Source organism: Cystoisospora suis (assembly GCF_002600585.1).
Source record: "Cystoisospora suis strain Wien I chromosome Unknown contig_2119, whole genome shotgun sequence".
NCBI lineage: Eukaryota > Apicomplexa > Conoidasida > Eucoccidiorida > Sarcocystidae > Cystoisospora > Cystoisospora suis.
The window spans coordinates 1-17,091 of NW_027154918.1; the positions used below are offsets into that span (position 1 = coordinate 1).

A 17,091-nucleotide genomic window follows, 5' to 3' on the forward strand; every position below is an offset into this window, starting at 1 on the left:
CTTTCTTCCTCTCCCACTTTTCGCCAATAGTGAGGTGAGTGAGGTGTATGTACACCCGGCAGGAGGAGAATGGCTGGGGAGTGAGGAGTGCTTGAGTTTTCTACCACGCTGGCGCTGATGGTGATGCAGTGACAACTCCTTCATTCCATTTCGCCGGTTTCTCTTCTTTTTTCCTTCTTTCACGAAGGTGTCGGGAGAAAACAGACTTATCTTTCAATCGGGTAAAAGAAGAAGTTTCCTTCTTTCATGAAGAATGAAAGAAAGAAAGCAAAGAAGCTTTCTTCTTGGTACTGCAGTCTCGAAGCCTTCCCTCCTCCCGTAAAGAAGGAGCCACACATCCTCATCATCGATCATCGCCATTCCTCGTTTTCATTCTCATTCACCGTCTTTGTTTTCTTCTTTTCTTTTCTTCTTTTTTTCTTCGAGAGTGAAGTGGCTTTTCTCTGGCACGATAATGATGAAAAAGAAGGAGAAAGAAGAAGAATTGTCGTGAGTGAGGCACCCTAGTTGGCGCGGCAAGAAAGACTGCGTGCGGCTGTAGTAGTAGTAGTGGTACATCAAGAACCCGATCAAGAATTTTTTCTTTCTCTCTTTCAGCTGCCCCGGTTTACCAGTCTCTCTCTCTTTCTCTCCGACTTCTCTCTTCTTTTTTCTTCTCTTCTTTCCTATTCAGGAAGACACACAGAAAGAAAAAGAAGAAGAAGGGCTCTCCATCCATCCGCTCATTCATTCATTCATTCTTTTTCTTTCTTTCCTTCTTTTCTTCAGTGGGAGATAAGCCAACATGTAGTTCAACGTTTCTCTTCATTTCTTTCTCTCATTGTGTCTCATCTTCTTTCTCACCCTCTTCTCTCTCTCTCGTCTCTCTTCTTCTTTTTCCTTTTCTTCGTCTCTCGGGTTTTTTCTTCACTTCTTTCTGCTTTTCTCCCGCTTCAAACATCCTTCTTCCTTCTTTTCTTCTTCTTATCTTTGACACCTGTTTCTTCTAAAGGCGGAGGGTCGATCGAGAAAGGCTCTCCTTCTTTTTTCTCCTTTGTCTCTCTCTCTTTTGTGACGTTTTCCTTTTTCCTTCTCTGCCTCGCAGCATGAGGGAAATTCTTTCTCGGTCTTGAGTGTGGTTCTTTTCTTCTGTTTCATCTAGAGACACATCTTGTCTTCATACACCTTCTTTTCTCTCTCTCTTTCTATTCATCTTCTTGTCCCTTCTATGATGACTGGGTATGCGTTCAGTTCTTCTTGTAGTTTAAGAAGGTTCTTCTCTCACTGTTTCTCTCCTTCTTCTTCATCTTACAAGTCTTTTCTATCTCTTTGGTCATCTTTCTCTTCTCTTCTTTGGTCTGTCTCTTTTCCGTCCTCTCCTTTCCTTCTTTCTTTCTTTGCTTTCTCCTTTCTTTCTCGCTTCTCCTTCCTTTCTGTCTTTCTCTCTTGTTTCTTTCTCTTTCTTTCTCTCCGTAAAAACGATGGTGGCGCTGGTCTCTTCTTTCCTCTTTCTTCCTCCTCAACAGGAGGCAAATGGCGAAGCGGGTCTCTTCGGGTGTCAAAGTCCGAGAGATTCTTCTTCATCTCCTATTTCTCTTCTCTTTTCCTCTTTTCCTCTTGACTCTTCTTCTTTTTCGCGCGCATCGCCTTTCCTTCTCTCCACCCCTCGTCTCTCTGAGAGAAGAAGGGAAGAAGAAGAAGAAGAGAATGGTCGAAACTATCTCTCCTTACCACTCCTCTTCGTCTAGGGGGCTCTCTCTTCTCTGCTTCCTCTAGGTGTAAGGCGGGGGTCGTTCTCACCTTCTCTCTCTTTCTTCTCTCAGAAGCCATTCTTCTTCTTCTCTTCTCGACAGATGTGAATATCCCGAAGAAAAAGCAAGAAAGTGTTTTCTGTCGTAACAATGATATAGAGGTAGTTAGGGTGGTCATGTGGGCCTCTTCTTTCTTCTCCGTTGTATTCAAGCGTTTATGCCTCTAATACATAGATGTATAAACGTCTCTTAAGACAGGCTCTCTTCTCTTCTTCAACAGGTGGATCCATGCTATGCCTTCGCTAGGCTGTCTATACACACACACCACATTTCTGAGCGGACCTTCTATCTATCTATCTATCTTTCTTTCTGTCTTTCTTTCTTTCTTCTTTCTTGTTTTATGAGAAGAGCAGGTGCTAGCTAATCTTCAATCTGCCGCTTGTCTAGCTCGTCTTTACGAGGAGGAAGGGGCTCGGTGTACAATAATGGATATATAAATAGAAGTAGAGAAGCTTTCTCTCTTTCTTGATAAGGAAAGATAGTTAAGATAACTGACAGAGACGTTTTATCTCTGTCCTTTCTCTCTTCAACGAGTGTTTCTTTCTTTCCTTCCTTAGGCACATGTAGGTAGACGTGTTTCGCGTCATATGAGCTTTCGTATGCTTCAATGAGAAGTTGTCCGAATATAAGACTTCTTTCTTTCTTTCTTCTTCCTCTGAAGAGCCCATAGGAGCCGCGCCTCCGATCTCTCTGATCGTTTCCTTCACGTCCATTGTCTCTGCAACACGTCTACCGTCACGTCTTCTTCTCAGCTAGTCACACAGAGAAGTCTTCTCTTTCTCTCGAAGCTCTTTCGTTTCATCTCTTTCTTCTTCGTTTTCGGGAGACATCGCAGCTCTTCCTCTTCTCGTTTCCTTCTCTTCTCCAGCGGCTTCTTACCGCACAGCGTTCTTTTCTTCGCATGTAAGAACCCCTTCAATTCCAAGTCTCCTTTCTCTTGTCACATTCTTCTTCATCTTCCTTTTCTCTTCTCCCCCCTGGTAGTAGTAGTAGTAGTGAAAAAGAAGAAGAAGGAGACCTATATAGATGAATCTATCTATCTACCTATCTAGCTCTATATAGAGACTTCCCAAGCGCCGAGCACCGGCAGCGGCGTCCTTCGCCCTTCTTGTCTTGACGATAAAACTTCTCTTTCTTTCTCTTCATCCTCCATTCCCATTGTTTCCTTTTTCTTCCTTTTGAGAGAAACAGGTCTTTTTCCTACGAGGGTGGTGTCTCCTTGCTTTCTTCTCCCGTCGTCGTTTCTCTTCTTACTTCGAGTGTATGCATGTATGTGCGGGAGTGAATGAAAGGAGAGAGATGCGAAGTTCTTCTCTTCATGTAGGTCGTATGAGAAAAGAATGAAGAAGGAGTTCTCATAGAAGTGCTCGGAATAAGGAGAGAGACAGACAGACAGAAGAAGAAGAAGTGGTAAAGAAGACGTTGATGCTTTAGGAAGGGTTCGGCGACTCTCTCTTCTTCTTTTTAGCTCGAACTTTTTTCGTTCCATGGATCTCTTCAAGACTAGATGAATGCATGAGGAGTTCAAGAAGCAAAGTTGAGAAGAAGAGAAGAAGGAGAAGAAAGTCTTGGTAGGGTGGCTGTGGTCGTCTTCTCCTTCTATGATGACGTTCGTATGATGTTTCTTTGCGGTTCTGGAAGAGTTCCTTGAAAGCAGCAGTGCTCGGTCTCTTTCTCTCTTCTTTCTCTCTCTCTTTCGTTTCTTCCCTCGCCTCTTTCTTTCCGAGGAAGAAGAGCAGGAAGACGATCAAGAATCCAGGGAAGAAGAAGCAGAAGAAGGAGAGTGACAAAGAAAAGACGAAGGTGGGGGAGTGCATGCAGCTAGTTCGAAGAAGATAGTCTTCATTCTGCTCGTGTGTCTCTTCTTCCATCCTTATCATCTTCTTCTTCTTCGTCTTCATCTTCATTTTTTCTGCATGTCTGTCTTCTTCACCTTGATCGTCTCTAAGTTTTGTCCTCTCTTTGACGGTCTTCTCAGCGGAAGGTTCGTCAAAACGTTTCTCAAGAGAATGCAGAGAAATTCCGAAAAGAAGGAGGAAATTGAGTTATGAAGGGGGGAGATAGTACGCAGTGGACTGAGGGCAGTGCTTTCTAAGAGATATTATTCAAGAGAGGAGAAGTCTCTCTTCTTCTTTGTCTTTTTCTTCTTTCTCTCCAAGGTTCTTTCTCTGGCATGTGTGTGGGCTACAGAGAGGTTCTTTCTCTTATCTTATTTCTTGCCTCTGGAGGAGTCAAGATCAACAGATACATAGAGATCCAGTCGTGAAGCTTGCTTTACTCTCCGTGCCCGTCATCAGGTGGGGTGGGGTGTACATACACCTGAATGTGCATGCGTGTATGCGTCGCATACAACAGATCAAATTCGTCGTCTTTTCTCTTGTACTCTCATTCTTCCTCCCGACCCCAAGCTTTTTGTTTCTGTTCGATTCGACACTTCGATTCTTGTCACCTCTTTCTTGTTTCTTCGACCATTCGAGAATGAAGAGGAGAAAAGACAGGAAGAAGAAGAGCAGTCCTGTCTTGTTTTACTTCTCTTCTGCGTCGTCATCCTAACGTCTCCTCGTTTTGCGTTTCTTCCTCTTTTGCTTTCTCCAGTGAATGAAGAAAGTCGCTTTTTTCTTTCCCTCTTCGCTCTAAGAGATATTTCCTTTCTTCTCCTTGGTTTGTATAAGCTTGTCATATGAAAAAGAAGAAGAAGAAAGAAGAAGAAGTTCATGAGACATCATCGACTACTTCTTCATTGTAGTATCAATCCCTGTCTTCCTCCCTCCTCTTCCTTTCCTTTCGGGTCCTGGTGTATGTACACCTGACCACTTCGCCCACCTGGCACTTCCCTTTTTATTCTTGTAGCTCTCTTTTTTCGAGTTCATGCAGTTTCTTTCTCTTTCTTGGCTAGAAGTGAAGGAGCTCTATCAGCAGAAGAAGATTCTGAGGCCACGGTAAAGAAAGAATGCTCTCTTCTGCTTTCTCAAGAAGTCAGGAAAGAAAGAGAACATGAGACATGAAGATCTCTTAAAAGAGAGAAAGGAGGAAATGAGAAGAAGAGAGAGCTTCCCCCTAGTCTTCTTCTCGCTTACTCGACTTTTCCTCTTCTGATAGCCTTTTTCAGAATGATATCAAAAGTAAAGAAAGAGAAGAAGAGCGCACTCCTCTTTCTTTCTTTCCTTTCGCTTCTCTTCATTTGAATCTCTTCTTTCTCCTTTAAAGGTCTGGTGTACATACACCTGGAGACTGGGTTCCCTGCTCTAGCTCTCTCTCTCTCTATCCACCTACACGTAAGCCCCTCAGTTTTACTGCATGTGCGGTTTGTCTCCCCTTGTTTACTTTCTTTTTTTTCTTCTCTCTTTATCTTCTTTCTTTCTTTCTCATGTTGGATCCATCCGTTTCATATATCACCTGTCTCCTGGCTATTTCCTTCTTGTTTGCCGATAAGGAATGAATGAAGTTCTGAGAAGTTGAAAGAGGAGAAAACTTCATGCGTCTCCGGAGCTCTCGATCTCTTCTATTTGCCGTGTCTCCATAACTTCTACAAGGAAAGAAAGAGTGAGAAAGAAAGAAAGAAAGGAAGACGTCAATGATGAATAGGATGGCATCTTGAAGAGTCTCTACTAGAGTAGAAAAGGGAGAAAAGGAAGGAAAGAAAGAAAGAAGAGTTTTCTTACGCAAAGTCTTTTGTTCCTCGGTCAACGTTCTCTCTCTTGTTCCTCTCTCAGAATAGTATTATTCCTCCGTCTAGTTAGTTCGGTGGCTGCAGTGTATATACAGCTCTCCCCGGTGTATGTACAGAAGCTGAGGGGAAGAGGGAGAAAGAGGGGAGAGAGTTTTTCTCTTCGAGTTTGAATGAGAGAGAATCGAGCTGAATAGATTGGACCTGAGGTGTGGAAGGTAAAAAGAGAAGTCGATCGGAGAAGCTTTTCTCTAGTGACACGTCATAGAAGACTGAGAGAAAGGGACAACTCTCGGGTGTCTCTACAGCTGGATAGATCGTTGTTGTACATCTTCTTTCTTCGAAGGATCAGGAGAAGAGAAAAGACTGTCTGTTTACTCATTTCCTTTCCTAAGAGTATTCGACTTCTCTCGTTTTTCTTTCTAAAGACATTTATCTGACGCCACTACGCAGAGGAAGAAAAAGGATAAAGAAGAAGAGAGACAGGAGGATTGAGGAACCTCCCTCCCGCGGGGATTCGTCCGAACTTTACGACGCCAGCCGATCTCTCACTAAAGACCGAAGAAGAAAAAGAACGGGAGTTGTCTCATCTCTAGAAAAGAAGAAGAGAAGAGCCCGTCGTTGGAGTTGTTTGAATAGAAGGCGCTGTATGATGCTGAGGGTTTCTACGGGAGAGAGATCGGGCGAGGAATGGAGCTTTCGGGGGAGAGAAAGGAGAGGAGGAGAAGAAGAGGAAGAAGAGAAGAAGAAGTCTTTCGTTCTTTGTGTTGAACATGAGAGGTTAAAGGATCTTCTCCCCCGTCCTCCTCCTGGCCTCTCTCATTGTGAGAAAGAACGACGAGGAGAAGAAGGAGGAGAGGATGAACAGGGCGAGAAGAAGAAGAAGAAGGATGGCAGTTGTGGAGGTGAGGGAGAGGAGAGTGTTGATAGAAAAGAAGAGAGGAAAGAGATAAAGAGGAGAGAAAAGAATGAAGTTGTGACACCGGGAAAAAAGGATGAAGATGAAGATGAGAATAAGTGTGGTAAGAAGACCTGTAGACTTCGATTTCCTTCTATTCTTGGAAGGAAAGAGATCGATCCACATGCTGTCTTATTATTCGCTTCTTCATCTTCTCCTGAGAGAGGCGGCGCATGTGGGATTGGGGGAACTCCGAGAAGAGATGGAAAAGACAATCCTCATCCATCTTCACATGAGCAGTCTGCAACGCATGCACCTTCTTGTTGTTTTCATATAGATGAACTTTCTCTCTTTCTTACACCCCCGTCGTCATCTGCGTTAAAGCATTTCTCTTCTTCTTGTTCTTCTCTCTTCTCGGGATCGACGTCGTCTTCTTCAGTCTCCTATCTGACTCCTCGTGAAGAGAACGTGGAAGGAGAAGCTCTTATGAAAAATAATTCGCCTCTTCTTCATCCTGTCGTCTGTTCTTCTCTCTCCAAAGTGGTTGACGAAAGTGACGGTCATGTGCTCCATGGAAAGGAGAAAAGAAAAGAAGAAGAAGAGAAGCGCGAAGGCGCAAGGAGAATGGGAAGGAAGAATGATGGTCCGTCGTGTAGCTATCTCTCTTTCTCTTGCAGTGGTAGAGAACTAGAAGAGAGAGAAAGAGAAAGAAAAGAAGAAGAAGAAATCTCGTCATGTGCTGGAGATGCGAAGGAAGATGACAGGGGGAGGAGAGAAGGAGAGGAGAACAAGATTCTCTTGAAGAGCCTAGAGTCCGTTCATACCAGGAGTCGTGAGAGAGAAGAAGAAATAGAAGAGAGACTGAATAAGGAGAAGGGGAGAGAGAAGAAGGAGCAGGTCAAGACACCCTCTCCTATCTCTTCTTCACATCCTGTGACCCTTCTTTCCTCCCCGGATAAGCGCGAATCTTCTTCTTCTTTCTCATTTACTCATCCTTTCTTCATGAGCCCTTGTCCTTCTGATATAGATCCAGCAGCTCTTCATAGGGGGGAAAGGCTGCAGGCAAGAGAGAAGTCTAAAGACGAAGAGCAATTTTTCTCGATGCCTTCCCTCTCGTCGTATTCTTTGTTTTCTCCGAAGAATGAAGAAGAAATGGAAGGAAGGGATGAGGATGACGTAGAAGATAAAGAAAGAAGAAAGAGACGCCGAGACATGGGGGATCTAAGAAGGCGAATGAGTTTCTCACTTAAGCCGTCTCTGGTAAAAAGAAAGGAAAGAAGAGGTCGCTTTCTCTCTCGTGCTCATTGTTATCTCGAAGGAAGGCATCTCTTGACCCTTCTCTCTCAGTATTTTACTCCTTCTTCTTCTTGTGTAGAAAAGGAGGTCTTTCCTCGACCTAATTCTCCGTTCTCCTTTATCTCTTCATCCTTCCCATCTTCTCCTCGTCATCTTCTTCTCCCTCCTCACCCTCTTCTTTCTCATTCTCAGCCGTACCATCAGCAGCGGCAGGTGTATCGACACTTAGCTTATTCTTCTTCTTCTTCATGTGACTTCTTTCATATCAGTTTTCAACAAGACTTGTCGAAGAAAGAAGAGCAAAGAGGAAAAGGAATGGAGAGATTGTCTCTATTCTCTCCTGGCATAGAAGAAGAGGAAAGAAAGAAGAAGAAGGAATCGAGGGTCGTATGGTTCTGCACTTGTGCCAATAGATCGACGAAGATGCTGATCTATAAGATGAGAAAAAAGAAGAATGAGAGAAAGCGTCTAGATAGAAAGGCGAAAGATCATCTTATCCATTTTTCTCTTTCGATAGTTTCTCCATGCTCCTTCGATACCTCAGCAGGATCGACGTCTTTCTCGATGATAAGCGAAGTGACACTTGTCTCCTTGTCTCTTCTCCATCGCCATAAGCGAGACATCTTCACACGGAGACAGAGGAGACAGGGGCTGGTTCACGAGAGTCTTCATGCAAATCACTCCAGTCAAGACCTCCCTGGCCTTATGAAACAGTGTGTACAGCTCCCTCCCTTGTTGCGTCCGACACCTATGAAAGAAGAAGAAGAAGAGAGTGCGAGCATAAGAAGAGAACATGCGCGTGAATTCTCTTGTGAAGAAGATGCTGAAAGAATCGAGAAGAAGATTCCCGTCACTCCGACAACTACGCTTTCATCTCTTTCTTGCAGAGGAGAGAATATCTTCTTCTCTTGTTCTTCTTCTTCCTCTTCTTCTTCGGCCTCTTCAACTGTCTCCTCTCAAGGAGAGAGTGAAGAAGATCGACAGAAACTCGGGAAGGAGAAAGAAGATGAAGAAGTGAAAGAACAAGAGGAGGAGGAGGAGAAACCCCCAGAGACGAAAGAAGAAGATGAGGAGGAGGGTAAAGAAAGAGGAAGATTCCAAGATGGATCGACACATTCTTCTTCCTCTTCTTCTTCTACCTCGGCGAGTGCACCTATGTATATCCTCTATCTGGAGCCTTCGCCTTCTTCTTCTCTTCACGCGTTTCTAGATCATCGATCGCGAGAAGTCGCTGAGATCTACGGAGCCGATCCCGCGCACTGCTACCCTCCCCACTGTTCTCTCTCGGGCTTCTTCAATTGCTCGGATGTGGAGACAGTCAAAAAGCTTCTTATCCATCTCTTCCATGATACTAATGAAGACGAAGGGAGTCTACCGGATCCTCGAAAAGAAGAAGAAACAGCTCGCCTCGACGGAGATCGGCCAGGAAGAGAAGAGAAAAGTAAAGAGAAAGAAGATAGAGAAGAAGAAGAGAGAAAGAGGATGAAGAAGCATGGTCGTGATGATGGTGGTCGACACGAGAGGAGGAGGGAGGATTCTTCTTGTGCAAGTTCCTCTGCTTCTCAGGTGTCGCAGTTATTTTGCCTTAGTGAGAGAGAGAAGAAGGAGAAGAGGAGAGGTGGAGAAGGAAGAGGAGAAGAGAAAGAAGATGAAGAAGAGATGAAAGAGAGAGAGGCGAGGGAGATAGAAATGACGGGCTCATCGAGAAGAGATGGAAGAAAAGAGGACCATGGAGAAGAAAGAAAACAATTGGCAAGAAACAAGGATAGAGGAGAGATGAAGAAGATGAAGAAAAAGAAAGAAAAGAAGAAGAAAGATGAAGAGGAAGTAGTTCAAGAGAGAAGACGGCTTGAGAGAGGTGAAGATGACGTGTTCTATCTGGGACGTTGCAATGAAATACACATCGAGAGAACAAGAAGAGGAGAAGAAGAAAGGCTCTCCAGACAGAAGAAGGATTCCGAATTGCCAGCTGAGAAAGGGAAGTGTCAAGGAAAGACCTCTTTTCAAAGAGATGAAGTTGCTACGTCGAAGAAAGACATGCTAAATGGGATAAAGAGTGAAAAGCAGAGGGAGAGAAACAAGGAGGCTAACCTGAGAAGGAAGGAGAATGAAGAAGAGAGAGGAGCAGAAGAAAAGAAGAAGAGAGATCTTAAGGAAGTAAGCGAGCATCATGAGGAGAGGTCGTGTCATAGTGAGAGATCGGAGAGAGGCCTACAGCTTGTACGCAACAGAACACTATATCACACTAGAGTGAAGACTCTGCAAAGCTCTTCTATTCTCTCGGAAGTACATGCAGAAGAAGAAGAAGAAGAAAAGAAGAAGAAAGATCTCCTCCTCGTTTCTTCATCTCTTCGTCACTCTTATACCACACCTGCGACGTCATCGTCATATCAGGCGACTTCCCTCGAGGGTGAGGGAGAGAGAAGAGAAGAGACGAGAGAGAAGACGAAAAAGATCGCGATCCTTGAAGAGAGAAAAGAGCAGGGAGAACCAGAGGAACACTGTCCGTCTTCTTATCTTCTTTCTTCTTGTGAAGAAGACAAAGATGAAGAGGAAGAAGAAAGAGACTCACCTGTCGAGATCTTCTCTATGGATATGAGAGAAGAAGCAAGAAAGCAGATACAACGTCTTTCCCGTTTTTCTTCTCTAAAAGAAAGATGTGAGGAGGGAGAGCCAATTACGATCTTATCTTCTTCCTCTTCTTTCTCTTCCTTTCCATTCATCTCTTCTTTCTTATCTACAGAGATAGACGAAGAAACACCCCCTCTGGGAGGGGAGACAACAGGGAAATTTCTTCCTTATCTTTCATCTTCTTTTTTTCCGTCCAAGTTCTATCATCTTCCTTCAGGTTCTTTCTCTCCTCTTTATCTTTCTCGTTCTTCTCACCCTCTCCAGTATCATATACCATCCATTGCAAGCTCCTCTTGCACATCGAATCTATCGAATCGACGACCGTGTCCTCACGTCAATGAAGAGAAAGGAGGGGAAGATGGGAGCTGTCCTTTCTCTCTAGCTTCCCCTTGTTGGTCTACGCCTAGCTGGGATACTTCGAACCTCCTCTCTTCTTCTGGTGTATTTCAAGCGCTAAGAGAAGAGAAAGAAGAAGAGGAGAGAAGAAGAACAACAAGAAGAAAAGAGAACGAGAAGAAGGTCTGGAAGGTCCATGAGAATGAGCGAGAAATCGAGAGAAAAGAAGAAGAGGAATGCCTCATGAAGTTTTTTTCCCTTCATTCTTCGTTCTCTCTTGATTCTTCTTCTTCTTCTTCCTCTTCTTGTCTTTTCTCTTCCTCGTCTCATTCTTCTCTTCATCCTCGTCTTGGTCGTCTTCAACAGCCGTATACTCGCCATCATCTTTCTCAGGCATCTTGTTTGACTATATCGCATTTTGATTCGTCTTCTTCTTCTTCTGTTGTCGTCTCTTCCCCCCCTATCTCCGCTTCATCTCTCCTCATCCTTCACAAGAAGAAAATGAAGAAGATCAAGAAGAATAAGAGAAGAAACAGCCTGTGCCTCTGTGGCTTATCATCCCACTCACGGTGTACAGACACCGCAACCGGGGGGGCATCTTCAAAGTCTCTTCTTCTTCTTCCTTCATCTCTCCTCTCTCCTGATCAACTAACAAGCCATACATTTTCTTCTTCCTCTCTCTTCTTTTCTTCTTCATCTCTCTTTTCTTCTTTTTCTTCGGGTTCTCCTACCCGACTCGAAAGCCCTCCTTCTCCAAGTAAAGAGAGCCTTCACACACACCGCACGAGCTCTCCTCCCCCTCTTGCTCTGCCTTCTTGCTGTCCGTCTCATCAGACTTTACTTCGCTCTTCTTTGTGCGCGTCTTCTTCTTTTACACGAGAAGATGGGGGTGTTTCCTTTCTTCGAGCGGGAAAAGAAGAAGGACAAGGTAAAAGGTTTCTCGAAGGACAGGAAGATGAAAAGAACAAGAAGATCTCTTTCTCCCCAGAGTGTGTTTCTTCTTCTCTTCCTCCTGCTTTTCCCTATCCTTATCCTTACACGTGTCTAAACTCCCTAACTTTTTTCTCATCCTCTTCTCTTCTCTCTTCGCATTGTGAGACAAAAGGAGCTACAGGAGAGACACATCATGAAGAAGCGCACTACGAAAGATCTTTCTATCATGATGATCCTCGTCTTCTTCAGAGGAATAGAAATTGTATCATAGATGATGGTGCTCATTATAGAGGTGCTAAACAGCCACACGGTCGTCTTGGAGAGAGGGAGGGGGAGAGCGGCTCTTCTGATGTAGGAGATTTGAAGAAGATAGAAGCGAAGAGCTCTCATCGTTGCAGGAGAGAGAAAGAGAAGGAGCAGCGATGGGATTTGTGTGAGAGAGAAGAAGAGGTTGCTGAAAAGACAGAGGAAAGAATATCTTTCGCTGTCTATACACCTTACCATGAGTCCGAGGGAGAGGAGAAAAATAAGAAGGCATGGAAGACAACAGAAGAGAAGGAGAAGAAGAATAACGAAGATGAAGTAGAAGAGAAGAGAAAAGCACATGGAATGAAAGTCTCGCAAGACAAGAACGCCAGGAGTCATGAGAGAGAAGAAAAAGAAGAAAGGGAAGAGAAGAAAAAGAAAGGGGGAGAGGTCGATGGGAGGTGTAAGGAAGAGACGCATGGTCTGAACAAGGGGGGAAGTCCAAACTCCTTGAGAAGCTATGAGAAGAAGAAGAAGCCTGTCTACAGCCATAAATCCTCGAAGAACTCCGAGAGAGAAGGAGAGGAGGAAAGAGAAGAAGAAGAGTGGAAGGAGAAAGAAGAAGAAGAAGAGGAGGAGAAGAAGAAGAGCTGTGTGATAAGCACTGATGATGGGTATGTTGTCTTATGTCTATCTACCAAGTCGTGCTTGGAGAATCGACTAACGCAGCTTCAAGAGATTCTCCGGTCAGTCGCACAAGTTCATATTCGGCTTAAAGAAGGAGACCATATCACCCTCGCTTCTCAGAGAACGGATAAAAATATGAGAGAGTCGATCAAACATTTCTATGAAAAGGTAAGGAGACGAAAAAGAAGACTAGAGCATGCTGCTGGGAAAGAGACATGACTCGTCCATCATTTGAATACCCACCTCTCTAGGAATAATCTTATCTGGAAGTCCCTCTAGAATTATCCTTCTCTATGTGTGTTTCTGTCTCCCTCCGTCTTCTTCTCTCTTTCTATGTAGACATATATGTGTGTACCCATGTATATACGGATCTATATAGAGGTACACCTGTCAATGGGGAATCCATGCATGTATACACATTTCGTCTCAGAAAGATACATATATAGATCAATAGATAGAAATAGGTAGTCTCTTTTTGATGGAGGAGAAGAAGAAGAAGAAGAGGTAGGTGGTGATACTGAGTGAGTGGGGTGTCCCTGCTTTCTTGCTTGCTTCATTCTTGTAAGTCTTTTTCCACCTTTTTCTTGTCTTCCCCCGATCTTCTTTTCCTTTTTCCTTTGTTCATCTCTTTCTGTCTGTCTGTTTGATACCTTCTTTCTATCCCAGTTCATTCATTCATTCTTCCTTTTCTCCGAGGTTTCGTGTGTATGTGCAGTTCCTCCACGAAAGAGAAGGTGAAGGCTTGTTAAGAGAGAGTACGTGGGACGTGGTCTTGTATCAGCTAAGAAGGAAAGCTCGAGACTATAAGACCGATGGAAGGCATCTCTTCACAGAAATTATTCGCTTCCCTGCATTTCTAAAAGCTGGCTAAGGGGAGGTCAGCTCACTCCTTCTTCCGTCTCTCGATTCTCCATTCTCTCTCTTCACCCTGCACTGGCGTCTCCACTTCAATAGACATAGATCATCATCTCGAGAGAGAAAAAGAAAAGAGAAGAAAGGGGTGTATGTACTAAGAAGAAGAAGAAGAAAAAAAGAGAAGAAAGGATCATGATGATGAGAAGAGAAGAAATGGGGGGACGATGTCTCTTCTTCTCTTTCTTCCTCTCCTTTTCTTCTCCTCTTTCCTTCTCTCCTTCTTCTTTTCTTTCCTCCTCTCTTTCTTCTTCTTCTCTTTCCTCCTCTCTTTCTTCTTCTCTCTTATAGACATCGGAAGAAGAAGAAGAAAGGAGTCCCCTCTCTTAGCTGTGGTTTGTCACGGCGCCTTCTCCCTTTTCTATCTTTCTTTCGCTCTCCTTTGAGAAATGACCTTTCCCTAGGGCAGGATGTTCTTCTCGAGAGAAGAGAAAGACCGCAGAATTTCCGTTCTTCTTTCTCTCTTTTTCTTTTTCTTCTTCTCCTCAGGCTAGTCAAGTCGATTGTCTCTTGATCGTTTTTTCTTGTAGATGATATAGCTTTAGTTCATGGACGCTAAAGAGGAAGAAGAGTCTTCTCTCGTGAAAGAAAGAAAGAAAGAAAATGAAGAATGTGTACAATAGATCTGTATATAGGTGTTCTTCTTGACCTTACTTATGGAGAGAGTCTATGGAATCGCATCCCCTATCGATCTTTCCCTCTCTCTTTTTATCTCTCTCTCTCTCTCTTTATCTCTCCCTCGGTGTGTGTCGCAGCGTATGACGTTGAAGATAACTTCAGATGGGAATTCTAGCTTTCTAGATCATCATCTTCTTCTTCTCTTCCTTAGTGTTGATCGCACCCTTCCTTCTTCTTTCTCTTCCGCCTCTCTGTCGTCTCTCTTTCTTCTATTCTCTCTTCGTCGTCTTCTCCTTCCATCCGCCTTCTCTATGATTGATCATGCTTACTACCCAGTTGACACCTCTTATACCCTAGGAGAGAGAGGGAGAGAACTTTCAGGCAGTGACCTGAAGAAAAGAAGAGAGAGAAGGAGGAAGTCTTCTCCTGTCTTCTTTCATTTCTCTTCTTTCTCCAAGAAAAAAGAATACCAAAAGAGATTCAATCACGAGAAAAAGGAAGAAGAAGAAGATCTCCTGTCTCTTCTTCTACTACTACTTCGCTTCTTTCTTTGTTTCACAGACTGTCTTGTCTTGAGTGCTCTGGGCGCGTGCATGACGTCTCCTCTCCTCTTTCTCTTCAGCTTTTACTTCTTTCTCTTTTTTTCTCTTCTCGGGTCTCTTGCATCTCTTTTTTCTCTTTCTGTCTTGTCTTCTTCTCTCTTTATCTCTCCCTCTCTGTATCAAACGGGGGAGCTTCAGTGGACTTTCGCGTGTCATCTTGGAAATGAAAGAAAGAAAGAAAGAAAGAACAAGGTTTCTTTGTATTATAGTTTGGTCCCGGCGTTCATCGCATGTATGGTGTATGCGTATGATCCACATCTGCATACATAGATATAGAGCTAGATAGGTAATAGATAGGAGGGGAAGTTGTCCGTATTTCCGAACCAATGATGTATATGTTTTATCTTGTGTAAGAGAAAGATCTTTTGGTACACCAACATGCTTTACATGCTTATTCTTTCGAAGAGAGAAGATGAAGAAAAAAAGAAAGAAGAGAGAGAGAAGGAAGGTTTAGATGTATCTATCGATGGATAGTTACGAAAGAGATGAAGAAGAAGAAGAAGAAAAGAACGACCCTCAGAAGAAGATGTGAACGAAGAGGAGTGTATTTCACCTCTTCGTCCTGCAGGTATCTCTTCTCTTCTCTAGTGTTCTTTCTTCAGAATAGTAGCTGACTTTAGGCGCACAGCGGCCTAGACGAGTCATCCTCTTTTCTCTTTCCTCTTCCTTATCTTCTTAATCTCTTCTTATGTAAGCAAGCTGTAATATAGGCATCCTACGCATGTGCAGACACATCAATATTTTTCTATATGGAGGAATAGAGGTGTATGTCTTGTAGTGAAGACATACATACCTACATACATAGTACAGATATATATATATATATATGTATGAGATATATATATATTTATATGTATGCATAGCTATATGTTTTTTCTTCTACGGAGTTTTTCATAGAGAGAGGTGTAGGAGAGGAGAGCGTGAGCCGTCGTCCCCTCTCTCTTTCTCTTCTTTTCTTGTCTCCCTCTCTTTTGTTGTTCGTCTGTGTAGACACCATACTCATATATATGGAGAATTATGTGCATCCGAGGTCGTGTAAGAAAGTAGGCCGGACATGTATTATGAAGTGTCTCTATTGTTCTCTCGTGTAAAGCGACATAGAAGAAGAAGAAGAGAACGGGAGATGATGCTCTTCACGTGAGAAAGGGAGAGCAAAGAGAAGCGGAGTGTCTCCTCTTCTATCATTGCAGGTATTGGGCCGTTAGACTCACCCTCTTCCCTGTCGGCGCAAGATGGATTTCTCTGTCTGTCTTCATGTTTGGTGTATAGGGTCGAACTGCTCCTTTTCTTGAACCCATTCCGATTCCGTCACCTGTCTCCTCGTCTCACTGTGTCTTTGTCTGTCTCCTATTGTCTTCGTCTTCTTCTTCGTTGCCAGTTGCGAGAGAAAGAAAACGCGTGTCGTAAAGAAATGAAGAAAAAATGCAACACCCATGTGATCCATAGAGAGATCAATAAAGATAGATACCAATCTGTGTGTCTTCTGACCCCGGTGGAGGAAGGAAGGATCTAGCTAGCTCGCTAGCTGTTGCGTTTCTCTTTTCCTTCTTCTGACTTGGAGGTATCTCCAGATGCCGACAAGCGCTGAAGGAGCCTTTTCGCCGTATATACGGATAAGAGGGGAAGAAGTCACACACGGAGAGGAGTGTGGAAAAAGTTGTTTGTCTGGCAGCAGTGAGATGTCTTTTGAGAGAGGAAAGAAAGAAAGAATTGCAGTCTTGAAGAGGAGATACGAGACGTAGAGATTGAACTGGCGCGCGTCGTATGTATATATATCTACCCATGTATGTATGTAAGATGGATAAGAGAAGGCGAAGATTCTCCTTCGTCATGTTATCTCCATTAGGCACTTATATGAGGTAGAGAGAGAGGGAGAAAGAAAGAGAGATATTCGCATTCACGTTCTCTCTTGCCGCCGATGAATTCATACAAGTGTATCTTTGGAGTATGATAGGTGTATGGCATATATATACATATGTATAGTCATACGGAAACTATGCTGGGGAGACGGACAGACCTAGGGTTTCTGCTATAGGTCGCGTTGAGAGAGTAACTGGAGAAGGTAGAATGGTGGAATAGATAGACAGACAGAGAGAGAGAAGTAGACACGTTTTCTCTCTTTCTCTTTTGTTGAAGAAGGTCAGCTACACGGGTGAGAATAGTGTCTAGAGGAGACTTGTCTATACAAGATACGCTCCCCTCCCGTATCGATGGCGAGTAGCTAGCTGTTCAGGTTTCTTTCTTTCATTTCGTCTAGAAAAGGAAAGAGGAAGAGAAAGAAGGATACCCGATGAATCTGTTTCCTATGAAAGAAAAGAAGAAATCTGCGACGGAGAACGGCATTCTCTCTCTATACATAGAGATCTACATAAGTATATGTATGTAGATCTATACATGTATATATGTATATGTTCGCCGAGGTGAGACTTAAAGAGCTTTCAGCTATTCTTTACTAAGATCATCGACTCCACATGT

At 43.6% G+C, this 17,091-nt stretch overlaps 2 protein-coding genes across 2 annotated transcripts; both read left to right on the top strand.

The window, feature by feature from the left end:
* Positions 1-199: 199 nt before the first annotated feature.
* On the top strand, positions 200-15,428 carry CSUI_004507 (uncharacterized protein). The gene is made up of 2 exons (XM_068064698.1): positions 200-12,652; positions 13,200-15,428. Exons 1-2 carry the CDS (start codon positions 6,107-6,109, stop codon positions 13,353-13,355), a joined length of 6,702 nt encoding a protein of 2,233 aa, XP_067923319.1. The 5' UTR covers positions 200-6,106; the 3' UTR covers positions 13,356-15,428.
* A 72-nt stretch (positions 15,429-15,500) lies between these two features.
* On the top strand, positions 15,501-16,056 carry CSUI_004508 (uncharacterized protein; the record flags this gene model as incomplete). The annotated part of the gene is made up of 1 exon (XM_068064699.1): positions 15,501-16,056. A coding segment is annotated over one exon (207 nt), but the record flags the coding sequence as incomplete, so codon positions are not given.
* Between the last annotated feature and the right edge of the window lie 1,035 nt (positions 16,057-17,091).